At 45.3% G+C, this 26,954-nt stretch overlaps 2 protein-coding genes across 11 annotated transcripts in view; one reads left to right on the top strand and one right to left on the bottom strand.

The window, feature by feature from the left end:
• Window positions 1–12,256, top strand: part of STYK1 (serine/threonine/tyrosine kinase 1) — a 31,084-nt gene extending 18,828 nt beyond the window's left edge. For 6 of the 8 annotated variants that reach the window (XM_083719389.1, XM_083719386.1, XM_083719392.1 and 3 more), the window contains exons 10-11: window positions 9,133–10,568; window positions 10,797–12,256. In XM_083719389.1, the coding sequence (XP_083575515.1) occupies window positions 9,133–9,337 (205 nt within the window). In that variant the 3' untranslated portion in view covers window positions 9,338–10,568; window positions 10,797–12,256. Of the gene's footprint in view, window positions 1–7,326; window positions 8,089–9,132; window positions 10,569–10,796 lie in introns of all 8 variants that reach the window. The other 2 variants (XM_083719388.1, XM_083719393.1) reach the window with 2 other exon arrangements.
• Window positions 12,257–12,643: 387 nt separating this feature from the next.
• On the bottom strand, window positions 12,644–25,318 carry FBXO40 (F-box protein 40). Of its 3 annotated transcripts, none has more exons than XM_083718900.1 (4): window positions 25,193–25,318; window positions 19,394–19,423; window positions 14,725–16,617; window positions 12,644–13,057 (listed from the first exon to the last, which is right to left on the bottom strand). In XM_083718900.1, the coding sequence occupies exons 1-4, from the start codon at window positions 25,199–25,201 to the stop codon at window positions 12,836–12,838; spliced, it is 2,154 nt and encodes a 717-aa protein (XP_083575026.1). In that variant the 5' UTR covers window positions 25,202–25,318; the 3' UTR covers window positions 12,644–12,835. The 3 variants fall into 3 exon arrangements, with proteins under 3 accessions (XP_083575026.1, XP_083575028.1, XP_083575027.1); XM_083718902.1 differs by having other exon boundaries at window positions 25,148–25,295; XM_083718901.1 differs by lacking the exon at window positions 19,394–19,423 and having other exon boundaries at window positions 25,193–25,309.
• Window positions 25,319–26,954: the final 1,636 nt, after the last annotated feature.

Raw genomic sequence — 26,954 nt, 5'->3', positions numbered from 1 at the left:
GAGCCCGCATTTGAAAAATGTTGAACCTTCACGCCCCCATCCCAAGACAAGCGACTTCGTGGATCCTTTATGAACAAAAGGATACAGCTGTGGTAAACATGTGACTAAATCCGGAGGGTTGCATCCCTTAGCTCCATATGCCAGGAAACAGACCATGCCTATGAAGGCTCACCTGGAAGTAAATCCTGCTGAGTTGCAATAAATAAGCCCCAATGAATGTAGTGGGACTTACCGTATTTGTCTCTCTATAAGACGCACCAGACCACAAGACGCACCTAGTTTTTTGAGGAGGAAAACAAGAAAAAAAAATATTCTGAATCTCAGAAGCCAGAACAGCAAGAGGGATCGCTGCGCAGTGAAAGCAGCAATCCTTCTTGCTGTTCTGGCTTCTGGGATAGCTGCGCAGCCTGCATTCACTCCATAAGACACACACACATTTCCCCTTACTTTTTAGGAGGGAAAAGATGAGTCTTATAGAGCAAAAAATACGGTACTTTCATCCCTATAGGGCTCATCCAGATTTGCCCTGCTGCTTCCCCTCCCCCCCCCCCCCCGGAAACTCAATCTTTACTGCTGAATCAGAGCAAACGTCAATAGGGTTTTCTCCAGATTGGTGTTTGCTCCGATTTATCGCTAAAGAGCGGGTTTTCCAGGGGACAGCGACAGAGCAAGGGCAAACCTGCTCAGACCCATTCCTAGAAGGTGTGGGGCAAGCAGACAAGTGCTCAGAGCTGCGCTTTCTAGGCATGGGGCAAGCAGAAGTGTGGATGAGCGGCAAAAGCCGATGTGGCCACTATTGTAAGCGGTTTTCCTCTCCTCAGTTTAACCCCTCCCTTGCCAAATATCATTGCTTTGATACCCACCCCCCAAAAAAATTCTAGAAGGCGGGCAGTCGGGATAAGTGTAGTGAGGGGGAATAGAATGCTGATCCTTTCCCCCCCCCCCCACACACACACAGTAATCTATATCCTGGGCTCACACACATGGGGCTGAGGAGGAAAGAGGGACTTCTCACTTAGTCTGAAGTCTGGAAGTCAAGTTACCACTCAACTTCCATCTTAATGCAGAAGAGCAGAGATTGGGTGCTACTAAATCACCCATCTGCTGAAGCGTGTGAGTAAACACAGAGATGTTCCAGTAAATTTGATTTAAAGAAATTTTTGCATATTTACGATATAAAACAAATTCTCTCTTTTTTTTTTTTTGCATTTTAAAATTTTATTGAGTTCGATTAAATATACATTATATACACTATATTCGAATTTCGGCATTTCTTATCATTTTGGGCTTCCTTCAGCGATGTTGACATTCATTCGTGTTTGAGTCTTAGAATCACATCCCATCCTTTCATATTGCCATTCGTACCTCCTTTTTTACATTGTTTCAATTAAACAATACTTGTTAGCTCTTTACAAAGCCTCTTTAAATGCCACTAACGTTGTATTTACAAAACATTTGTTCTCCAGATAACCCACGAATTTCCCCCAGTCTTCAATAAAGTTTTGATCTTTTAAGTATCTTATTTTCCCTGTCAGTTTGTCCAGCTCGGCGTATTCTGTTAATTTTGCTCTCCACTCTGCCACCATTGGGATTTCTTCCTGCTTCCATCTCTGAGCTAACACAATTCTGGCTGCCGTGACCGCGTACTGGAAGAGTTTGTAATCCTTTCTCCTAATATCCTTTCCCATAATGCAAAGTAAGAAAGCTTCTGGTTTTTTGACAAAAGTATAGCCTAACATCTTTTTCAGTTCATTGTATACTTCCTCCCAGAAGCTTTTAACTTTCTTGCATTCCCACCATAGATGGTAAAATGTCCCTTCCTTTTGTTTGCATTTCCAACATTTGTTGTCTACCTTGTACATCTTGGCCAATTTCACGGGTGTCATATACCACCTGTATTGCATTTTCATCACATTTTCCCTGAGTGACATACAGGCCGTAAATTTTATATTCACTCTCCAAAGCTTTTCCCAGTCTTCCATTTGAATATTATACCCGAAATCCCTCGCCCACTGTACCATCACTGACTTCACCTCCTCATCCTTCGTGTGCCACTCCAAAAGTATTTTATACATTTTAGAGAGGTTTTTATGTTCACTGTTTATTATCTCTTTTTGAAATATTGATTCTTTTTCCTCATAGCCCCTTTCCTTCACCTCTGCTTTAAACATCTCATTTATCTGGAAGTAGTGGAGCCACCCCTGTGTGAGCGTTTTAACCTGGTCGTATGGTTTAACTTTCCACTTCCCTCCTTCATTTATGACCATTTCTCCATACTTCCCCCTCTTTTCTTCCATATTAACTTTCTTAACGCTTGTTAAATCCTGGGGAGAAAGCCAGTGTGGTGTTCTCGGCTCTAATATGTTCTTATATCTGTCCCAGACCTCTATTAGTGGGCCCTTAAAGATGTGACTGGTGAACCCCTTGTGCGCCCTTTTTTTATCCTTCCATAGGTATGCGTGCCACCCAAATTTGTTGTTGTACCCTTCAAGGTCTAATAACTCTCTGTTTTCCAGCTTAACCCATTCTTTCATCCAACACAAACATGTCGCTTCGTAGTAAAGTCTCATGTCTGGTAGGGCGAAGCCCCCTCTTTCTGTAGCATCCGTCAACAACTTAAATTTAATTCTGGGTTTCTTCCCTTCCCAAACATATCTAGAGATGGCTTTTTGCCATTCTTTAAAAATTTTTGTTCCTTTTAGTATGGGTAATGTTTGGAACAGAAATAACAGCTTGGGTAACAACATCATTTTCACCATAGATATTCTTCCCCAGAATGATAGTTTCATTCTGGCCCAAACCTCTAAATCTTTTTTAATTTTATTCCAGACCGGAATGTAATTGTTTTGATATAGGTCAATATTTTTGTTGGTAATCCAGATTCCTAAGTATTTTATCTTTTTAACAACCTCAATTCCAGTTTGTTGTTGTACTATTGCAGCCTTATCCTGATCCAAGTTTTTAACGATCATTTTTGTCTTACTCTTATTCAGTTTGAATCCTGCAAGTTTCCCAAATTCCTCCAACTCGTCCAGAATCACCCTTATACTTTCTATAGGTTCTTCCACCGTTAAAACCACATCGTCTGCATAAGCTTTAACTTTGTACTCATTTGAACCTAATGTTATCCCTTTAATTTGCTTGTTTTGTCTTATTGCATTCAGCAGCACTTCTAGGACTACTATAAAGAGCAACGGTGAGAGCGGGCAGCCCTGCCTCGTTCCCTTAGAAATTTTTATTTCCTCAGTAATAACTCCATTGACTATCAGTCTCGCCTTCTGCTCAGTGTAAATTGCCCCTATACCATTTAAGAACTCCTGTCCCACTTCCATTACCTCCAAATTTTTAAACATAAAGTCCCAAATTATATTATCGAAGGCTTTCTCCGCGTCTATGAAGATTAGGCTAGCTAGTTTATCGCGACTATCTGATAGGTATTCGATAAGGTTAATTATGAATCTTGTATTGTTTCTTATTAACCTACCCGGGAGAAAGCCCGTCTGATCTTCATGTATCATCCTTGTTAATATCTTTTTTAGTCTTTTGGCTAGAATACCGGCAAAGATCTTGTAGTCCGTGTTTAATAAGGAGATGGGTCTGTAGTTCCTAACTTGAGTTAGATCCGAGTCTTGTTTGGGGATAATTGTTATAAAGGCCTCTTTCCACGAACCGGGCATGTCTCTTTCTTTTAAAATGTTATTCATTACTTCCATTAGTGGTGTTATCAATGTATCTTTCATTTCCTTATAATAACTCGGTGTGAACCCGTCTGGACCCGGTGCCTTTCCTCTTTTCAGTTCTTTTATCACCTGTTCTATCTCTGTTCTGCAAATTGGGGCATTTAGCTGATCTTTTTCCTCTGATGACATCTTCTTCACCATCTTTTCTTTTAAATATCTTTCTATCTTTTTCTTGTTATTCCTTTCTTTATTTCTGTAAAGATGCTCATAAAAATCCAAGAACCCTTTTCTAATTTCTTTCGGGTCAGTTGTTTCTTCTCCGTTTATTACTATTTTGTTGATTGTATTTTGCTCCTTCCTCTTTTTGACTTGCCACGCAAGCCATTTGCCTGACTTATTGGCGAATTCAAAGTTTTTTTGTCTTAACCATTTAATATTCCACTCAACCTCCTTATTTATTATGATTGCAACCTGTGTTTGGAGGGACTTTATTTCCTGCATTATTCTTTCATTATTCGGCTTTTTGATCAGTTTCTGCTCATTATCCATAATCTGTCTCAAAATCTCTTTTAACCTCTTTTCCTTGTTCTTTTTTTTCAAGACATTTTGTTGGATAAAGAGGCCCCTCATTACAGCCTTACTTGTGTCCCATACCGTACTTGTTTTCACCCCTTTGTCGAGATTATCTAGGAAGTATTCCCCTAGTTTTTTCCGAATTCTTTCAACAAATTTTTGGTCATCCCATAGGTTATCATTTAATCTCCATCTAAAGGTTCGTTCTTCCACTCCCTTCATCTCCATTTCGATTGGATTATGATCTGATATAACTTTAGCCTGGATTTCGACTTTTTTAACTCTTGGTGACAGTTCATTCGATATCCATATTTGGTCTAATCTTGAGAATGACTGGTTCGGCTCTGAATGATATGTGAATTGTTTCTCTAAAGGGTGTTTCAGTCTCCATATGTCGATAAGGTTGCAATTCTTAGTCAATGTGAAAAATGTCTTAGGTAATTTACCATCTCTATTTTTTGAGTTTCTTAGTCGGTCCATTTCATTTGAAACCACATCATTCAGGTCTCCCATTAGTATGATTTTTTGGTCCATGTATTCAAATAACTTTTCTTCCAATGAGCTAAAAAATTCTGTTTTATTCCCATTAGGGGCATAAATCCCCACTATTATCAATACTTCGCCTTGCCAATTTATACGTACCGCAATTATTCTTCCTTCCTCATCCTTAAATAATTCATGTGCCTCAATTTTGCTTTTAATATATAATACAACTCCCCTTTTTTTCTCTTTGTCTGAGGAGATGAATTCGTTCCCTAACCTCTTATTAATCAGGATTTTTCTGTGTTTCTTCGCCACATGCGTTTCTTGTAGACATGTGACATCGAGGTTCTTCTTTTTTAAGAAACGCTCAATTCCATTCCGTTTTTTCTTATCGTTCATCCCATTAACATTCCAACTACATAATTTTAATGTCATTTTTATTGAATTTAGTTTTTTGTTTTTTTGTTTTACCTAAAGTCTCTCTGGTTCTTCTCCTTCTTCGTCTTCTTCCTCTTCCTCTGTTTTCCTTTCGCTCCGATCTTCCTCTTCTCCCAGCTCTGATTCCACCCTCGGACTTCTTCCGCCTTCAGCTCCTTTCGACTCCTCCTCTCCTTGTTGAAGTTCTTTGTATCTTCTTGTAAACTTTCCTACTTCTTCGGGGCTTGTCAGCCTTCTTTTAACTCCTTTATAAAAGAAGGAAACACCCTCCGGGAATTCCCAACGAAAGTCTATTCTATTTTTTTTTAGTAATTGCACCAGTGGTTTATATGATTCTCTACGTTTCAGCAGTCTTATAGGAATATCTTTAAATACAATTATATAGTTCCCATCGATGTACAATCTCTTCTCTCTATTCCTTTGTAAAATCAGGTTCCTCATCTCTTTATCTTTAAATGTAACTAAACAGTCGCCTGGAAGTTTCCTTACTTTACTTGCTTTAGTTTTCATTCTGTATGCATTTAGAATTGTTCCTGCCACTTCCTCCTCTGCTAACTCCATCCACTGTGCTATTTCCTTTGTTAACCTTTCTTTTATATTTTCGTTTTGTAATTCCGGGACCTGTCTCATTCTTAAATTCACTTCCCTTTGTTTGAGTTCGTTCATCGCGATGGAGTCTTTTAATTCTTCCTGTATTTTATGTAAGTCTGCTATCTCATCTTTCATTTTTTCTTCTTCCCGTCTCATTTCTTTCATTTCCTGTTTGGTCTTTTTTAGCCCCTTATCCACTCTTTTTGATACCTCCTTAATCTGTCCTTTAAGTTCGCTCACTGTCTCTTCAATCCTTTTGTCCATTTTTCCAATTTTATTATCTACCTGCTCTAATTTTGTCTCCAAGTTTTTCTCACTTTGCTTTATTTCTGCAAACATCCTCAATATTTCTGTTCTAAATTCCGTTTCTTGTTTTGAGGCTTTCCTCTCTGTTGGTGTACCCCCCTCCGCCCCTTTTTCTGGTTATATGACATTATCACTAATCTTTATGTATCAAATATTCCACTAGTTTTTACTGGTCTATCCCTTCTTTCTATATTTTAGAGCTCTTATTCTTACTCAAAAACCAACTCTTGGGGTAGACCAAATCCCCTGAACCAATACCAGAATTATTCGCCACAAAAAATATATACAGGTTCAGATAAGTGAGCAGCAAATAGCAGTAACCGAAGCGGAACTACACTTGTCAGATAACAAACCCAAAATATAAATAAATACGGTAGTAGCCGACTTCGTTCGCAGTTTCTCTCCACTTAGTTGACTTGGCTAATGTCCCTTCCCCCCCAAATCTCGAGGGGGGTAGGTTACCCGTTGGTTGTCAGAGTGGCCAGTTTGAGATCTTCCTGCCCCTATTCGGGCTAATCCAATCGGTGGCTTAATGTTCGTGGACCTGATTTATGAACTTGTAAGACCATACATATAAAACAAATTCTCACAGTATTTTGCCCTATGAGAGTAAGGTCAAACATTTGCCGTTTGAAAAATGGCATTGCTGAAACTAGCCACTCTTATTTTGAAGTGAAAGCAGGCTTGGGCCCACAATCTAGAAGAGATGGGGGGAACCTTTGGCCTTTCAAATGTTGCTAAACTATAGCATCCATCATCCCTGACCATTCTTGCTGTGGCTGATGGGAGTTGAAGTTCAACAACATCCAGAAGGCCAAAGGTTCTCCACAACTGATCCAGAACATGCTCCCACTCCAGTTTCTTGCTGAAGATCTTCTCCTCCATGGCTGCTATTTGCCCTAGTCAGACGCAGGGCCCCCCTGGCCAAAAAAATAGCTCCTTTGCGCACAAATAGCAATGTAGGGGTTTTGGTGGCAGGAAATAGGTGCAAGGCTCTGCAGTTAGTTTAAGCACACCTTTTTTAAAAGGGGGGGAATGAATAATGGGCTGTGTGATTTGGCCCTGCAGTCTACATTCTGCCTGTTACTTTGGGTCACATACCTCTCAAATAAAAGGCTTCCTGAAAACTAATTTCACGAGGCAAAACAACAGTAAACATGAGGCAAAAGCAATTGTCTACAGCACTTTATGCATGGTTTTCTGCCTGCAAGTGCCTATGTTCCTTACTCTATATTTTATTATAAACATGTCACAGTTTGTTACAGAAGGCTCCCAAGGGAGCCAAGCTACACAGTATATAGAATGAGATGGAGTAGAAGAACGTATTATGCACTTCAGAATGGCGTGCAAGATCATTTTGAATATTTCCTCACATCAAAAACTCCCTGCATGAAATGGATTCTAGTCAATAAAAGCTTATCCCTTAATACATCTGTTAGTCTTTAAGGTGCTATAAGATCCTTTGTTATTTCTTTCTACACGTAGTAAACTAGCATATAAGGGAGATACAATAGATTTCTTCCCATAGGGGGCTGTCTCTAGGTGTGTCCCTTGGCTCACAAAAGGCTCTTTGTTCCAGGGGAGGCATCCAAGAACAGAAAGGAGAGGTGGTTTTCATGTTATTGCAGAGGGTCCCCTAAATTAAAAAAACTTTCCATGACTGGAGGGACACGATTGTGATATAACCCTGGGAGTTTAGAAAATATGTAGCTATCCACCTACAATCCAAAATGGTACAGACCAAAAGCTGCCATTTCTGTCTGCCACCTTGTGATGAAAGATGCCTAAATATGCATTGCACTGTGAGATGAACGACTGCCCTTTCTTTGACAGGGATAGCATTGCATATTCAGGTGCCCTTACCGCCCCTCGACGGACGCGGGTGGCACTGTGGGTTATACCACACAGCCTAGGACTTGCTGATCCGAAGGTCGGCGGTTCGAATCCCCACGACAGGGTGAGCTCCCATTGCTCGGTCCCAGCTCCTGCCCACCTAGCAGTTCGAAAGCACGTCAAAGTGCAAGTAGATAAATAGGTACCACTCTGGCGGGAAGGTAAACGGTGTTTCCGTGCGCTGCTCTGGTTTGCCTGTAGCGGCTCAGTCATTCTGGCCACATGACCTGGAAGGTGTACGCCGGCTCCCTCGGCCAGTAAAGCGAGATGAGCGCCGCAACCCCAGAGTTGGCCACGACTGGACCTAACAGTCTGGGGTCCCTTTACCTTTACCTTTAGCACCCCTCGACTGGCTAGGAAGAATAGACACAACACAGTTTAATTGGGTCAAATAAGGCCACAACTGTTTACAGGTGTAAGAGGTTCGTCATAGGCATTGAGCACAACCATTGGCTTCCAACCCACCTGCCAGCAGCACACATCAATAGGGAGACCCCGGTGGGGATCTCCGCTTTGAGGGGTGCTGTGGTCCACCTGGGCATATGGATAGGAGCAATTCCTCCCAAAATATCGCTTTAATGATATTTTGGAGGGGCAGGCAGAGACTACAACCTCCCCTCCATCCAAGACTAAGGTTTACCCACTGCTATAAAATAGGTAAAAAAGGGTAAAGGATCCCTAAATGGTTAAGTCCGGTCAAAGGCAACTATGGGGTTGCAGCTCTCATCTCACCGAGGGAGCTGGCAGTTTTCCGGGTCATGTGGCCAGCATGACTAAATCTCTTCTGGCGCAATGGAACACTATGACGGTTAACCAGAGCACACGGGAACACCATTTACTTTCCCACCACAGCGGTACCTATTTATCTACTTGCACTGGTGTGCTTTCGAACTGCTAGGTTGGCAGGAGCAGGGACTGAGCAACGGGAGCTCACCCCATCATGGGGATTTGAACTGCCGACTTTCTGATCGGCAAGCCCTAGGCTCTGTGGTTTAGACCACAGCGCCACCAGCTATGGCTGCTATAAAATATGCAGCCCTCCACTTACAATCCAAAATGTTACAGACCAGAAACTGTCTGCTGACCCTGCCACCTCATTCTGCAAGATGCATAAGGATAGGTGCACAGGTCAAATCCATGAGATGAACCACTATGCTTTCTTTGACAGGTATAGCATTATGGTGGCCTGCTGGCGCTGGACTCCAACAGATCGCCCTTCCCCCACTGAGCTGATCAGGAGGCTGCAAACGGGAATCAAGACCAGCAATGACCAGGCTGTTCTGCAAATTCCGGAGCTGGTGGTACCTGAGCTCTATGCCGCTGTAGCTGGGATTGACTTGAGAGATCTTGCCACTGACTACACCGTGCTCTAAAAAGGTGCCTTTTCATAATGTGCAGAAGGCAGACTCTGCAAAATGGTAGCTTCTGAAGACTCATCAAGAAAGGAAGTGGCATCATTTCAGTTCACCATGGAAGAAATGAAGGAGAAAATGAAGCTGGGTGTTAGGAAGAGGTGTGCATCGTGATATTGTGCGCATTTTATTGTAAGCATGTCCAACTGACTTCAATGGGTGACCCGTACAACTGTTCATAGAACTGTAACTTTAGTAGTAGATGAAGAATTGATAGTTACCCAGGAAACGGCTTCGACTGGCCGGCTAAACCAGGTGAAGGTAGCCTGTGTGGCTGACCAGGAAAGCCCAAAAGGGCATAGCTGATTGGTGGCTTTCTCTTGTGTTAATCGGCTGGCCCTATAAGCTTAAAGGGGTTTGATCTCCATCAGCTTTTCCCAACCTGGTTGCCCTACCTAGGGGGGCAGTGGGGGCGGGTCACCCCGGGTGTCACCACTGAGGGGGGTGACAAAATGGTGGGTGATACTCACCGCGGGGCCTGCAGCACGCCCAAGCTGTGCATCTCTCCTGGCAGTGACGCGGTGGCTTGGGCGCCTGCAGGCTCTGCGCTATCCCAGAACAGTCCGCCTGTCACCTCCCCCTCAGCTGTACAGCAGCTGAGTGGAAGGCGGTAGGCAGACTCCTCGGACACCCCGCGGAGCGTCCTGCCCCGGCTCGCCCCACTCTGCAGGCGGCTGGCCCCACCCCTGGGCGCAGGGCCCGCACGCCGCCCCAGACACCCAATTGGCATGCTCCGCCGCTGCCTACCTACAAATGTTTTGAGCTGGCTGGAACTAATGGAAGCTGTAGTCCAAAATTTCTGGAGGACATTAGGTATGGGAAGGCTGGCTGCAAGTCCGTTTGTTATCCTGCGGCAGTTGTGGCATTCAGGCCTTCCCACGAGAGAGAGAGAGTCACCTGGGAGAGGGACTGATGCTCCTCTGAAGCCAGACGACAGCAGGTGACGTGAAGAAGACCAAGGGCTTTGCCACAGCGCACACTGGAGATATGCACAGTCACTTAGAATAGTTCCTGCTTTATTAGACAGAAACAAAGAATTAAAAGGAGACTGTTTTAAAAAGCGTTCTAAACGTTTTGTATGAGTGTGCATGCATGATGTGGGAGAGCTTTCAGCTACAGGTGCACCTATTCAGTTTGTGGCGCAAAATGAACCTGAGAGTAAACCGCTCTGTAGCTCAAACTACAAGTGAAGGTTACAGATAGGTAGCCATGTTGGTCTGTCATAGTCAAAACAAAACAAAATTCCTTCCAGTAGCACCTTAAAGACCAACTAAGTTAGTTCTTGGTATGAGCTTTCGTGTGCATGCACACTGTGTATCTGAAGAAGTGTGCATGCACACGAAAGCTCATACCAAGAACTAACTTAGTTGGTCTTTAAGGTGCTACTGGAAGGAATTTTTTTTGTTTTGTACAAGTGAAGGGTGTGAAAGAGAGAGAATGTGCTGCACAGAGAGGCGACACGTCCAAATATCTATTCTCTGCAAAATTATCACACAGAGAGAGCCTCCATGTTTGTGGCAGTATAACTCAGACTGCATTATAAGAGAGTTGAGGGGGGGGAGCGCAAAATGAATTTACATCACAATAAGCCTAAGCCAGGAAACACCTGCCAAAATTACTTGTGAAGGGCTAGCAATAATGAGCAGAATTATCTGGCTGAATCTGGGTATCTGGCTGAACATGGTACTCTGCAAATTAATAAGTACTTGTCAGTGGGGATGGGGAGAATAAGGACAGGGACATGAGGAGAATATTTCTTTTTAATGCTGTCGATGTGCCATGCCATTCAACTGAAAACATGGAAATTACAGGCTCCCACCAGCGTGATGGTATGGCTCAACAGTGCCACCTGCTGGTCAGTTTCTTGCTTTTAAAAAAATGAAATCAAGTTGCACGCCTTGCACCACTAGAAATTGCTTAGGAGGCCGAATACGGCCTCTGGGTCAGCCGCCCCCGATTTATGGAATCCATTTCAGTTATCGTGGCCTGAGAATGTGGTTAAACCCCTTGCAGGGAGTGTGCAAAACACATACGCCTTACCCATCATGGCTGTGAAAAATTAACATGGACTACAGTACTTGTTTGACTTGGGACACGGCTGGCGCCGTGGGTTAAACCACAGAGCCTAGGACTTGCCGATCATAAGGTCGGTGGTTCGAATCCCCGCAACGGGGTGAGCCCCCATTGCTCAGTCCCTGCGAACCTAGCAGTTCAAAAGCATGTCAAAGTGCAAGTAGATAAATAGGTACCACTCCGGCGGGAAGGTAAAAGGCGTTTCCATGTGCTGCTCTGGTTCGCCAGAAGCGACTTAGTCATGCTGGCCACATGACCTGGAAGCTGAACGCCGACTCCTTCAGCCAGTAAAGCGAGATGAGCGCCGCAACCACAGAGTCATCCGCAACTGGACCTAACGGTCAGGGGTCCCTTTACCTTACTTGTTTGACTCAGAATTGCTAAGTCTGAATGTCATGTCCCTGAAGGTGAAGGATGCATCTCCATTCCCAGGCTGTGCTGAGCTCGGTGGTTGCCTAAACACCACCTGCCACACCTCTGGCACTAAGGTGGCGCTTCCCATGTTGCCTAGGACCAGGAAGAAGAAAGTCAGATGGCTTAGCTGTAGCTGTTCACCTGGTCGTCCGTGCAATCATAGGCAACCCACTTTCCTTCCCCACAGCAGGTCTCTTCCATGCTGCTCTTGCTCTGACCATTCCTGATGTGCCCTGCTGTGGTGGACCTTTAAGGAACTAATTTGAAAACGGATTTTGAGGGCTCCTGCCAAAAATCTTTTCAGATTCCAAACTTTGTAAGGGAACAGAACCCATAAATGTGACTGAAGAAATGACAACGTGAAAACCTTAAATAAACTTTTCATTTTACTTACTCTTCGTTCTTAATTCAAGGTTCCATTCCCAATACGTTTTGAACCAAAGGATAGCAGGACTTTTCTTCCTTCGCGCCACCTTGACAGGCGGGGGGGGGGCGGGCAGCGCAACAGATATGTATAGGTATTATTCATCACTGCTGTCCATGCTGCTGGTCACGGTCCTTAAGACTTTGGGTGCAATTCTATTTTTCATTAATTCACTAAAACATTTTAAAGACATCTTTCAAGGCATTTGCCCTTGTAAGGGAGCATTCAAAACCATTAGGTTAAAATCCACCTTCTACCCTTTAAAACAAGCAATAAGATTTCAGCAAGACACAACAATGAATAAAAAGCTGGTTGAAATGAAAATATCTAGAGTTCTTTTAAAAATCACCACTCTGTTGAAGTCAGGAATAAAGTTCCCATTTATTTGAAAGATTCTGGATTGCACCCTCTGTTTCATTCTATCCTGAAAGCATACAGCTAAGTTTTTTTTTCCGGTTGACATACTAATAAAGAATATGAAATCCATTTTAGAGAGAACAGCTAAAGTTCTGATACAGTTCTTCCAGATCCAAAAGAATGTCTCAAAATCAATTTGGTCTTCTCTGAAGTTTCTTTAGGCTGTGTTTGACTGTGGAGACCAAAGTGTCTTGCTTCTGTTCTTCAGGTGAAAACAGTCGAGGCAGCAAAACCGGGTCCTCCTTGCTCTCCACCTCATAAAAAGGGCAGGTCTTTAAATGTGTAGCCATCGAAGGGATGTCACTGAATTGCCAGCTATTCACTGTGGAGAACAGGCTGCTAAATTTCCAGATCTATCAAGAGGCATAAACAAGGAATTTAGGCACTGAAAAAATCAGTCTCGCAATTGTGCAAGATCTTGCAAACAACTCTTCCCATTACAAGAAGCTAGGTGCATGCATAAGAGGGCATCAGGATTTTGCCCAAATGTTTCAGGCTTGTAGCCCATCACCGAACCTACTGGTAGAACTCCAGACCTCTGGACCAGCCAGCCCACCGCTTGCCCACGCACTCACTGCCACCACCTGCCCACAAGTGCACCACTGGGATGTTCCAACCCTTCCGCCCTCTTCCTGCTGCCCCCCTGTTTAAAACAAACAGGCACTCCTGTTTAAAACTGCTGATCTGCTCCATCTCTTCCACTTGGCCTGGAAAGAGAGAAGGGGGTGAAGCAAGGCAGTGTGGCAGAAATGGCAAACAGGCAGCAAAAATGCTGTCCATGGCCTAGCAGCTTATACTCCATGTGCACCTAGCAGCTTTTAGCAGCAGAGTCAAGGGCGCAGGGGTCCCCAAGATCCTGCGAGTCTGGCTTGTTAGACCTGTGCGCCCCCCCCCCTTCTCTCCAGTCCCTTTTGTCCCCCAAGCACTTTGCTAGAAAGATCTATCTAATGCAGTCAAAGGGGAGAGGAAGAGGGAAAACTAATTGAATTCTCCTTGTTAAGGAGATCTTAACAAACATTTTCAAACTTTCAGCATGGAGTATTATCCTTTAGGAATGAATGTGCATTAACAATTTATTCAATTTATGTAGAATAAAGTATTTGGTCTATTTAATTTATTAACTTCCTAACCTATTAGCAACTGGTCTTTTTCACTTACCTTTGGATATCAATACAGTGGTACTTCAGGTTAAGAACTTAATTCGTTCTGGAGGTCCGTTCTTAACCTGAAACTGTTCTTAACCTGAGGTACCACTTTAGCTAATGGGGCCTCCCGCTGCCACCACACAATTTCTGTTCTCATCCTGAAGCAAAGTTCTTAACCCAAGGTACTATTTCTGGGTTAGCGGAGTCTGTAACCTGAAGTGTCTGTTACATGAGGTACCACTGTATAGGCCTATATATATTGGATATAGGTATGGATATAGCTGTAGGCCTAGATATAGTTTGTGGAGTCCCTGTTAAATGGACACCTTCATTTAAAACTCAAACTCATACTGTATTTATCATGCCACTTTGATTAAGGGTACAATTCTCCCGGCTGTCTGTGTGTGGGAAGGGGAGAGAGAGTCAGAAGAAACAGAAATCAGAGGTTCTGTTAGACCATACTATTTCCACTACTGTGCTGGAACAATGTGCTTGGCAGACTCCTACTTTGAATCAAGGCTTAGTTTTCTTGGAGAATATGCTTTCCATATTCAAGAAACATTCTGATATAAAGCTAACTCTTAATCTCAGAATCATGGGTTTGAGCTCCATGTTGGGCAGGGGGTTGGACCCGATGACCTTTGTGGTCCCTACAATTCTGTGATTCTGTGAAGGTTAAAACTTTAAAACATCAGGACAGACCCTGATATCTTGCAACCCTTGCTTGTCACAGTGTAAACAAAGCCTAACTAAAAATTGCTAAAATGTTTTTTTATAGTGGTAGAAACCTGTGATGCTCACAACCCAAAATCCAGAGACCAATGCAAATGTTTGGATGATGCCACCATACCCTCCCAAATGCCCCCATCACTTGCCTTTTTGCGGACTCTCCAAGAAGTGCCCCCGTGAGAATATCTCTTCTTTTCCCACGACAGAAGGACCATTCCTCTCTCATGCAGCAGAGTAGCACAGATGTCCCTCATCTGCACCGACACCTGAGCCAACTGAGACAAGCTGTAGCTATCCAGAAACTCAGCAATGTACTTTAGGATCTCCAGCGGAAGGCTGCTCAGAACATCCATTTCTTTCCCCCTGCGATTTCTGCTCAAGTTAAATTTATTTGCTTCCGAGAGCACAGGGTCAACCTCTGGCTTAAGGGCAAATGTCTTGAGGCGCTGGCTGTAGATGACACTTGAGCTTTGCCCGGCCGGGCGCCAGGGATATTGAACAAACGTGCACCCCAGGTAGGCAAGCGGGCAACGGCGCTGGAACCATCCATTCAAGCAGGACTGGATGTCGGCGTGGACGTTCTTGAAATGCGAAGGAAACTCGTCTCTCCTGAAAACGTGGCTGCAGGAGAACGTGAAAGCAGAGTTGCTTTTGTTGTGCCTTTGGGTTACACTCTCGCTGCTCAGCTGCATGTGGAGACTCGGCGGGTCTTCGGCATCTAGTGTGTCTGCTAGAACGGCCGTGGAAGCGAAAGGCTCCATAGCAAAGTTGTACGTTTGCGTCCCAAAATCTATGAAGAGAGCATCGATGCTCTTTGATTCAGAGATCTCGTGCCCTTTCAGTTCCTTCTCCAAGGCACACAGCAGTGTAGTTTTGATTGCATCTGATTTAGGAAGAGCCTCCAGGCTGACTCCTAACTCTGAAGTATCCACAGATACGCTCTTCGTTGGCTTCCTGTGCGCCACGACGTCCCCAAGACGAGCTCTTTTGCCACAATAGCTGACTGGCACTCTGAAGGTGGTTACAGTTTTCACTTCCTGAACCTCCAGGTTTCCATATACAAAGTCTTTCTCTCTGGGAGTGCAAGCAGCCATCTGACCAAAATGAATTAGCATCCTTCCATGGTGCACCAGATACATATTATAATCCCCTATAGGAACCTCTTTTTTTAACCTCTCCAAAACTCCATCTTGCCAAGGAGCTAAACCTGTCTTTTCAGCTGCTAAATTCACTTCAGGAGGGGCTTGGTTTTTCTCACTGTCTCCCACACTGCTACCTTCTTCTGGCGGTTTTCCTTTCTCATTGCCACTAGAAGTTGGTCCTGTTGTCAGAGGCTTACTGTCCCTTCCACTTTCCTTGTTTTCAGCCAGTTGGCCTGTTACCGTGCACGCTTTGAATTCTTTACTGAAGATGTTTTCCCAGGTTTTGTAACCGACTAAATCGACCCCTTCTTTGTCCTTTGCAAGGTTCTCACGCTCTTCCTGGCTGAGCGCGGCTGCCTCAGCCATCGTTGCTTCGGAAGGGCCAGCCCCTTCTCCTAGGTAGGATTCAGCACCATCAGTTCCTTCTTCATCTATGGGACAGACCTCCGTGCATTCTGGGAAAAACTCAGCCATTCTGAGTGTCTTGAAAAGAGCTTTCTGATCTTTCAAGGCGAGGGCCGCATCTAAGCACGCTTCGCCGGGCTCCTCTTTCATAATGTTCTGGTGCAGAATGGCCTCAGAATCCACGTTTGGCCAACGATTCCAATCCATCGAACAGGAAACGATACTGGCAGGGCAGACTCTGAGGTGTTTGGCCACTTTGAAGCGGGCCATGGTGAAAGGGCAGCCATAAACAGAGTTGAGGCACGAGACTTGCTCTAGCGGACACAGGAGTTGGTGCTCGTCCTCTTTACACATATGGAAAGCAGCACCGCAGTGAGACCGGCAGCTGATCACCACGCAAGAGACGGTGGGCTCGACTGGAGCTTGGCAGTGCCGGTTGAAACACTTCTCACAGTGCTTGTGGAGTCCAGAGGAAGCTCGGTGCTTCCTGCCCTGCAGACACGAGAGGAGACAGAAAGAGAAGAGAAAGAGAAGTAGCTCACCAAGGGATGCGGGTGGCGCTGTGGTCTAAACCACTGAGCCTAGGGCTTGCTGAGCGGAAGGTCGGCGGTTCGAATCCCCGCAACGGGGTGAGCTCCCGTTGCTCGGTCCCTGCTCCTGCCAACCTAGCAGTTCGAAAGCACGTCAAAGTGCAAGTAGATAAATAGGTATCACTCCAGCGGGAAGATAAACAGCGTTTCTGTGTGTTGCTCTGGTTCGCCAGAAGCGGCTTAGTCATGCTGGCCACATGACCCGGAAGCTGTATGCCAGCTCCCTTGGCCAATAAAGCGAGATGAGCGCCGCAACCCCAGAGTCGGCCACGATTGACCAGTCAGGGGTCCCTTTACCTTTAGGCAACCTAGTCCTAATATATTGAGGCTTTAAAAAAAGAAGAAGTAGCTCACCAAAGCATTGACGAAAGCTGGGACATGGTCCATGTTTGTGGCTTAAAGAGCTCTGCATTTATTACTATGGTCATACCTTGGTTCTCAGACGGAATCTGTTCCAGAAGTCTGCTCGACTTCCAAAAATGTTGGAAAACCAAGATGTGGCTTCTGATTGGCTGCAGGAAGCTTCTGCAGCCAATCAGAAGCCGCAGAAGCCACATCGGATGTTCGGGTTCCAAAGAACATTCGCAAATTGGAACACTCACTTCTGAGTTTGCGGCATTCGGGAGCCAAAACGTTTGAGAACTAAGCTGTTCGAAAACCAAGGTACGACTGTACAGTGGTACCTCTGGTTATGAACGGGATCCGTTCCGGAGGCCCATTCGCAACATGAGCAGAACGCAACCCACAATGGCGCGTCTGCGCACACGTGGGTTGCGATTTGCCGCCTCTGCGCATGCGCGTGACGTCATTTTGTACGTCTGCGCGAGCGGCGAAGAGCGGCGAAACCTGGAAGTAACCCTTTCCAGTACTTATGGATCGCCGTGGGACACAACCTGAAAAAACGTATCATGAAGCAAACGTAACATGAGGTATGACTGTCTTATTATTAAGATTTATATACCACCCTTCATCAAAAGATCTCAGGGCGGTTCACATACAAACACAAATTGTTAAAACTAAAATAGAATTGCAGTGCCTGCTGTGGTTGCAGAGACCAGTAACCTGTAATTGCTGCCTCCTGTGTTGTTTCTACTGCGTCAGCAGCAACGGGGTGACCTCTCTGGGGTGCAAGCTTGGGCAGTGTGGATGGAGGTCCTGGGCTGCCCAGACAACAAGACCAGCTTCTAAACCACATCAGCAAGCAATACATTTGGCACCAGCTTGGCTGACGGGTTTGCTGGAAGGCAGCATACCAGACACCATCCAACTGTCTTAGGTGCTCCACTCTGGATCTACGTAGGGTTCATCAACCATAACATCCTTCTGGACCGTCTTGAGGGGCTGGGGGCTGGGAGCTGGGGGCACTGTCATACAGTGGTTCCGCTCCTTCCTCCTGGGCCGTGGCTAGAAAGTGGTGGGGGGGATGAGTGTTCAGACCCCTGGGCTCTCACCTGTGGGGTGCCTCAGGGTTCCGTCCTCTCCCCCATGCTTTTTAACATCTTTATGAAGCCTCTGGGAAAGATCATCAGGGGGTTTGGGCTGGGTGTTCATCAGTATGCAGATGATACCCAGCTCTACCTCTCTTAAATCAGAACCAGTGAAGGCGGTGAAGGTCCTGTGTGAGTGTCTGGAGGCGGTTGGAGGATGGATGGCGGCTAACAGATTGAGGTTGAATCCTGACAAGACAGAATTTGGGGGGGACAGGGGGCGGGCAGGTGTGGAGGATTCCCTGGTCCTGAATGGGATAACTGTGCCCCTGAAGGACCAGGTGCGCAGCCTGGGAGTCATTTTGGACTCACAGCTGTCCATGGAGGCACAGGTCAAATCTGTGTCCAGGGCAGCTGTCTACCAGCTCCATCTGGTACGTAGGCTGAGACCCTATCTGCCTGCGGACTGTCTCGCCAGAGTGGTGCATGCTCTGGTTATCTCCCGCTTGGACTACTGCAATGCGCTCTACATGGGACTACCTTTGAAGGTGACTCGGAAACTACAACTAATCCAGAATGCGGCAGCTAGACTGGGGACTGGGAGCGGCCGCCGAGACCATATAACACCGGTCTTGAAAGACCTACATTGGCTCCCAGTACATTTCTGAGCACAATTCAAAGTGTTGGTGCTGACCTTGAAAGCCCTAAACGGCCTCGGTCCAGTATATCTGAAGGAGTGTCTCCTCCCCCATCGTTCAGCCAGGACACTGGGGTCCAGCTCCGAGGGCCTTCTGGCGGTTCCCTCACTGCGAGAGGCCAAGTTACAGGGAACCAGGCAGAGGGCCTTCTCGGTAGTGGCGCCCGCCCTGTGGAACGCCCTTCCAGCAGATGTCAAAGTGATAAACAACTACCTGACATTCAGAAGACATCTTAAGGCAGCCCTGTTCAGGGAAGTTTTTAACGTGTGATATTTTAGTGTATTTTTGGTTTCTATGGAAGCCGCCCAGAGTGGCTGGGGAGGCCCAGCCAGATGGGCGGGGTATAAATAAATTATTATTATTATTATTATTATTAAGCCTTTTCTCCTCCCAAAAATGGACTACAGCAACCAATGAGGAATGTGTCTCTTGGGCAAAAAAAAAGTTAGCACCCTTGGCCTAGAACAATTAATGGTGAGCTGTAAGAATGGAATTGAACTAGAGAGACCAGTTCATTGAATGCATTGCACGACAAAACAATCTCTTCTCTTACCATAGCTGCAGTTGGCTGCCTTTGGTATCCCTGCAAGAAAAACGAAAAGGCGTCACAAAAGTATCAAATAGTTGTGATCTAAATACTGTACAGCCTTGCAGTTCAACCATTCCATTCCAAAGCAGAATACAGAACCGATATGGTGTAGGAATGTCCCATCATTGGGGGAAATGTCGTCACTAGACTGCTTTTTTACCTCCCATGTAATTCATTGTAGATGCAGATGCCCATTTCATTACACAACTGCAAATGACTGACCCAAACTGTCGCAGGTTGCTTGTTCTCCTGTATCGTCTTGTCAAATAGTCTGGAGGGCATTTATCGCAAGTCAGGTTTTTGGACTACAACTCCCATCATCCCTAGCTAACAGGACCAGTAGTAAGGGATGATGGGAATTGTAGTCCAAAACAGCTGGATGGCCAAGTTTGGCCATCACTGACTAAGGACTTGCGCACCATCGTTCAGGGTTCTCCTCCCTCCTGCGTGTGGTGAGTGGGGACCCTGTTGCAACAGTTTATTTCCTTTAATAAAGATCAGGCTTACTAGCCGCTTTGCTTTCAATATACTCTGGTTGGCCTCTGCTTTCTCTCCAACTGATAAAGATCTCCTGAGGGACTCTTTACGGGCTCTGGATACCCCATAAGGGAATTATAGGAATTTTTCTTATAACAATATGCACCATTACTTCAGTGCCACTGGTCATCAACAACCCAGAAAGTAACAAGTGTGAAGGAAATTGCTTGATATTCCATTGTCCATGCTGAGCTTTCTCGCACCTTCTCTGCTAGCATCTCTTACTTGTAAACTGCAGTGAGGGAAAAGATGTACCACTGAGTTGATCTCAGCTGACAGTTCTTCAGCATTGTACAGCTATTGTTCAGAAAGCAAGATCTTCCTTCTGCAGAACTTTTAGTGCAAATACTGTACGCAGCCATAGCCTTCCCGGTGTACAACATTAAAAGCATTCGTCTGTTTGTCTGTCACAGCCAGACTTCTGTTGCTCTGATTCTTGGGAATATTTTGGATGCACATAATCTCTAAAAATAGCTGCAGCCATGACTTGCAGAATGTCAGCGCAGTTACATAGCACAAAAACTATGCATGTATCGGGAGCACTTGAACATTACAAGGGTTGGAGCAAAAGGCAGATAACCCAAATAAGGAGCAAACATTGCGCAGTCTGAATGCCCTACATGGGGCAATCCATCATTCAACGGAAGGGCCATTTTTAAAGTTCTTTAGCATGACTGAAACAAGCCAGTTTCTTAGGGGGCAGGTGATGGAGATGGAAAGGAAATGCAAGAAGCCTGCTAGGGCTCATGCTAACCTATGGTTTAGCTTCTTCCAGCCAGAAGGCACCGCAATGGCATTCTAGCACTTCTGAGGTGGGCCCTGGAGGTGTGGGGAGAGACTTGACCGGCCTCAGCAAAAGCCCCGCTTGCACCTCCATCTCACAAGAAGACCCTCCGCAGAACCTGAAGGGACATCCTCCACCGGTTCTGGAAAAGGTCTCCTCGTGAGCAGGCAGTGCAGCAAGGCTTTGATGAGGCTCTTCAGCCTCCTGGCTAACAGCCAACACACGGGAAAGCTGCCCCTCAGCTGAGCAAGTCCCCACACCCTTAAGCTGCTCAGCTGAGGTGCAGAAGCCTCTCTGCATCTCAGCTGAGCAGCCTCAACAAGCCTCTGAGGAGCTTGAAGAGATCCGGGGTAGTTCTTCTGAGCAAAGTGCATTCAAGCACCTTTTTTCTGGGGTGTTATAAGAATTTTAAGGTCTCAAATACAGAATAAATATTAATAAAGGCACACATATCTAAATATATGAAGCATGTGTCTGAAATACCACGGGAGAGCAATCCTGAAGCTATTCTGACTCTCCCAATGACCTCAAATATTCCTCTGCAGTAAGAGAGGCAAATGGGGAAAGCCTTCCCTTGGTCTTTTTGCTTGCAAATCCTGTCTTAAGGGTGTATTTGTGTGTGAATAGGGTGGACCATGGGGTCACGAAGAGTCGGACACGACTAAACAACAACAACAGGGTGAGCCTGTGACCTGGACTCAGGAACTGAAGTATTAACAATCACAAAAGAATGGCCAGACTGCCCAGTTACTGCAATCAGCGACCATTATCAGGTATCCTGGCAGACAGAATTTCTGCTGTAGACCGCCTCCTTCTGTGATGTATGTATGATGTTTCGGGGGTGGTCTTGGGCTACAGGGTGGGCAATTTCAAGAGTCTATATAAGGGCTTGCGCACCATTGTTCAGGGTTCTCATCCCTCCTGCGTGTGGTGAGTGGGGACCCTGCTGCAACAGTTCCTTGAATAAAGATCAGGCTTACTAGCCGCTTTGCTTCTCAATATACTCTGGTTGGCCTCTGTTTTCTCCTACCGATAGTGAACTCACTTAAGGACTCTATATGGACTCTGGAATACCGCATAAGGGAAAGGGAGCAGTTTTTCTTATAACGGGGGGGGGAGCACTGGGTTTAGCTCACTAGTTCCCTAATTTAGTGGGCCACCATCTCCTTGGTCCTGTGAACTCCACCCTATAAAAAGCATTATTCAGAAAAGTGGTTAGTGCAACCCATTAAGGAAGATAATAACACAAGAGAATTCAAAAGAGTAACAATTAATTGCCACATTTATTCAAAATCCAACTAAAATGATTTAGTTTAATTCTGTGAAACTGGTGGATTTGATCCAGTGTCGTACCAGCTCTTCAAAGTCTGATCATCATTTGCACTTCCAGTGTCTTCCTGCCACCTCCTTGTGTCTTAGTGCGCCCCCTAGGTAATCCTACCACTCCCAGGGGGCAGTACCCCCCCACACACACACACCTGGAAACCACTGGTTGAGCTTCACATTGGAACCAGCAGGTAAATTGGAAGATCAGGAATTATCAGCCCCAAATGACTTTACACCATTGACCATGGTGTCCTTTCATAATGACTTGAAGGAACAGGACTTGGAGGCAGTGTAGTACAGTGGTTCCACTCCTACTTGCAGGGTTGTCTCCAGGAAAGAGGAGGAGGAGGAGGAGAAGGAGGAGGAGATGGTTGCTCGGCCCTGAAGCTTTTGAGCTGTGGGGTGTTGCAAGAGTCCCTCCTATCTCCTATGCTGGGAAACCCAGCCAGATGGGCAGGGCACAAATAATAAATTATTATTTGTTGTTTAGTCGTTTAGTCGTGTCCAACTCTTCGTGACCAGAGCACGCCAGGCACTCCTGTCTTCCACTGCCTTCTTCATGCTGGTAGCTTCAAGAACACTGTCCCACCATCTCGGCCTCTGTCGTCCCCTTCTCCTTGCACCCTCCATCTTTCCCAACATCAGGGTCTTTTCCAGGGAGTCTTCTCTTCTCCTGAGGTGGCCAAAGTCTTGGAGCCTCAGCTTCAGGATCTGTCCTTCCAGTGAGCACTCAGGACTGATTTCCGTCCGAATGGAGAGGTTTGGTCTTCTTGCAGTCCATGGGACTCTCAAGAGTCTCCTCCAGCACCAGAATTCAAAAGCATCCATTCTTCGGCGATCAGCCTTCTTGATGGTTCAGCTCTCACTTCCATACCTCACTACTGGGGAAACCATGGCTTTTACTATATGGACCTTATTATGAATTTATTATTATTTATTTATTATTTGTTATTAATACAAAATTAATAATAATAATAATAATAATAATAATAAGCCATTTAACATCTATGCGAGTCTGTTGGGAATTGTTATCCAGGAATTTGGACCATAATTCATCAGTATGATGAAGACACATACCTCTGTCTCTTCATACCATCTGAATCAGGAGAGACTGTGAAGATGTTAGACCAGTGTCTGGTAGGAGGAAAAGGCCGACTGGGGGCTTATACTGTTAGTGGGTGTCTGGAAAATGGCTGTACAACCTGTACATTTCCCCTGAAAGAGCAGGTTTGTCATCTGGGAGCACTGAATTCCAACCTGTCACTGGCCTTTCCTATACTGGGATAGCTTGGCCTCTAGGTCCTTGCTACGGTGGCCTCCTGCTTAGACTACTGCAAACTTCTCTACATGGGGCTGCCCTTGAAGATGACCCACAGGTTACAGCTTGTGCAGAATGTGGCTGTTAAGTTGGTAGGTGGGGCAGCCTAAATGGATTGGGACCCAGGTACCCAAAGCAGCAGCTCCCCCCATATCAACTATCTTGCGCCACCGCTGTTGTGTCTGGAAGCTGCCTGGTTGGCGTTGATCTGTGACAGGGCCTTCTCAGTGGTGGGTCCCTGTTTGTGAAACCAGATCCCTGATAAGGTGCGCCTGTCTCCTACATTATCGACTTTTAAGAGAAATTTCAAAACATTCCTGTTTACGCAGGCGTCTGATGGTTGATAGATACTGGTCATGGCCACAGTGAAATTAATACAGTACTTATGAGGTTATGAGTCTGCTTTTAGATGTTCTAATTAGTTTTTTTAATGTGTTAAATCTGTTGTCGTTTTTTAATCATACTGTTTTAACATTTTGACATTTGCTGCCCTGGGCTGCTCTGGGAGGGAGGGCAGGGCGCCAGTTTACAAAATAAAAATAAAAAGCCACAACACAACTAATCACCCTTGGCTGGAAGGCCGACCCTTCCTGCTCATTTCAGCAGAGCAGAGCGGAATAGTATTGATTACTCTGAGATGTGTTCAAAGCCATCACAGAAAAAAAGTCACTGCTGTGGACAATTTATATTGATTATTGGTGTTTTGTTGTCTTTAATGAGCTATTGTAAAATGCCCTGGACATTTTTTTAAGTGAAGGGAAGCATAAAAATGTTTTTAAAGCTTTCAATGTAGTTTCCTGTTCTGAGAGTTAGCTATAGACAAACTATAGATAAATAGATCTTTGAAGAAAATAAGAGGTTACAAGATCTTGGCTATTCCTGGGAGGAAAGGGCTTCAGAGCTACTGGTTTGGGGAGTATCAATTACTTTTTATAAGGGCTTTCATGTCAAAACCATGTGGCAGTTGTTTGCAATATTCGTCATAATACTGTCAGCTCTGTGCTACCGTTTGTTCTTCCATCTTCTAAATTCTTTTTCTTTTTTAACATCTCAGAGCTCTTCTCCTGCCTTCTGCTTCACAAACCTGCTGGAAATTCCTGATTAGAGCCACTCTCTTGATTAGATGGCTATAAACCTCAGCTAATTCTGAAGTTTCAGATCTGCCCTGCTGTAACTGATTTCAGAGACTAGTCCTCTCAAAAGGGATACAGGCTTGTTTTTTGGAACTGACCTTGATCACGAATTTAGGATATTAATAGCCAAGCTCTTTAGTGCTAGCTTTCTGAAACTACTCTGTAACCTAGAAGCCCGTCCTCCAGTTGTAGATGCGCATGAGAGCAACCTGTGGTTATTTACCATAAGTAGAAAGGAAAATGAACTCTGCACCTTCTCAGAGCCTCCTCCTCCTCCATTATTAGTTCATATTTTGCAAGGATAAGCCCTGGCATTAAAGGTGACAGCCTCCGATTAATCCCACTGTCTTTCGGAATGCAAAGAAGCAACAAAGACTAAAGCTGCAATCCTGCACACAGGCTGTGCTAACACGGGGAAACTGGAGCTCACGGAGCTCAGCACCGCTCTAGCATTCCCAATTTAACAGAGCTGATGGAAGAAATGTCAAGATGAGAGTCTAACATTTATCAGTACTTTAAACACTTTGCATAACTGGCTGCGACACACGCCCCCCCCCCCCCCTTATTATACATGTTAATGTTTTTCATTCCTAACTCTGGCATGATAATATAGCATTCACCTTTCAGCTTTGATTTCAAAACAGGTTTTCGTTTTAAAGCCTTACCCTCAGCATGCAGTCTCTTTTTTTTTCCTGTACCCCAAATAAATGGTCTCTTGGGTTTTTCAAGCTGAGTTGAAGTGAGGTGGAGCAGAGATGGGTGGGAGCAGCAGAATGGAGGAGGAGGAAATCTGAGGAGGCAGGGGAGGTAAAAAAAAACCCTGAGATGCACACAAGTGGCCTCAGCTGTTAAAAATAAAACTGGTGCACTCGGCAGCATGGTTCAATTTACAGAATGTTGCCCTTCCACAATATTTATTTTAACTGTCATCGATGCTGCGCTGTTTAACAAGCCTTCTTTCTTACTGAGGAAATAAGTTTTACATCCCTTCAGCATCTTCCTCCTCATGCTGCCTATATGAAATAGGTAAAAGTAAAGGGGACCCCTGACCATTAGGTCCAGTCGTGGCCGACTCTGGGGTTGCGGCGCTCATCTCGCTTTATTGGCCAAGGGAGGCGGCGTACAGCTTCTGGGTCATGTGGCCAGCAGGACTAAGCCGCTTCTGGCGAACCAGAGCCGCGCACAGAAACGCCGTTTACCTTCCGCCGGAGCGGTACCTCTTTATCTACTTGCACTTTGACGTGCTTTCAAACTGCTAGGTTGGCAGGAGCAGGGATCGAGCAATGGGAGCTCACCCCGTCACGGGGATTCGAACCGCCGACCTTCTGATCGGCAAGTCCTAGGCTCTGTGGTTTAACCCTCAGCGCCACCCGCGTCCCGCCTATATGAAATACTCTGACTTTATTTATTCCACCCCCCTTTTGCATTAAAGCTAATGAGTATCTCTGTATCCGATGCGGGATATTAGTTTTCTGCACTGAAAATGTAAAAATACTGGTGACTTCCACAATCTCTGCAACGTTAAAAGACAACTTGTGTGGTTAGCAGCAAAGAGTAGCACAATTAAGATAAACCTTCAGTCATAGCCTGACAATGAACTGCAACTTCTTTCTCCATGTCTTTGACATGTCCATAATTTGCTATGGGATCCAAAATAGGAAATGCTAACCAGAATTCAGGACTATTGTGGGAGGATGTTTCCAAGTCTAATTTGGAGTAAAAGTAATTTGCCAACTGAAGGGTCATGGTGGCGAATTATAATTAGCACTGAACAAGTATTGTAGGAGAGAGCAAGTATTATTTTGTAATGTTGTTTTGCCTTGTTGCCATCTTGAAGACTTTCAGCTGATATGTGTGTTACTAATAATGTAATTAGTGAATTAGAGTTGTCTGAATTAAGCCAGTGTGAGCAATACACTCATGGCAAAACATTATCAGCCTCCGCGTATGTAGCATAAAGATTTTAATGTGCTTCCGTGAGCAGGAAGAAATTCCAGGGCCACAGCCTGGGAGTCATTTTGGAATCACAGCTGTCCATGGAGGCGCTGGTTAACTCTGTGTCCAGGGCAGCTGTTTATCAGTTCCATCTGGTACGCAGGATGAGACCCTACCTGCCTGCGGACTGTCTCCCCAGAGTGGTGCATGCTCTTGTTATCTCCCGCTTGGACTACTGCAATGCGCTCTATGTGGGGCTACCTTTGAAGGTGACCCAGAAACTACAACTAATCCAGAATGTGGCAGCTAAACTGGTGACTGGGAGCAACCGCCGAGACCACATAACACCGGTCTTGAAAGACCTACATTGGCTCCCAGTATGTTTCTGAGCACAATTCAAAGTGTTGGTGCTGACCTTGAAAGCCCTAAATGGCCTCAAAGGCCCAGTATCCCTGAAGGAGCATCTCCACCCCGATCGTTCAGCCCGGACAC

The sequence above is a fragment of the Podarcis gaigeae genome, assembly GCF_964106915.1.
Source record: "Podarcis gaigeae genome assembly, chromosome: 17".
Classification (NCBI taxonomy): Eukaryota; Metazoa; Chordata; class Lepidosauria; order Squamata; family Lacertidae; genus Podarcis; species Podarcis gaigeae.
Note: the sequence above shows the minus strand (reverse complement) of the source record. Positions and strands in the feature narration are given on the sequence as shown.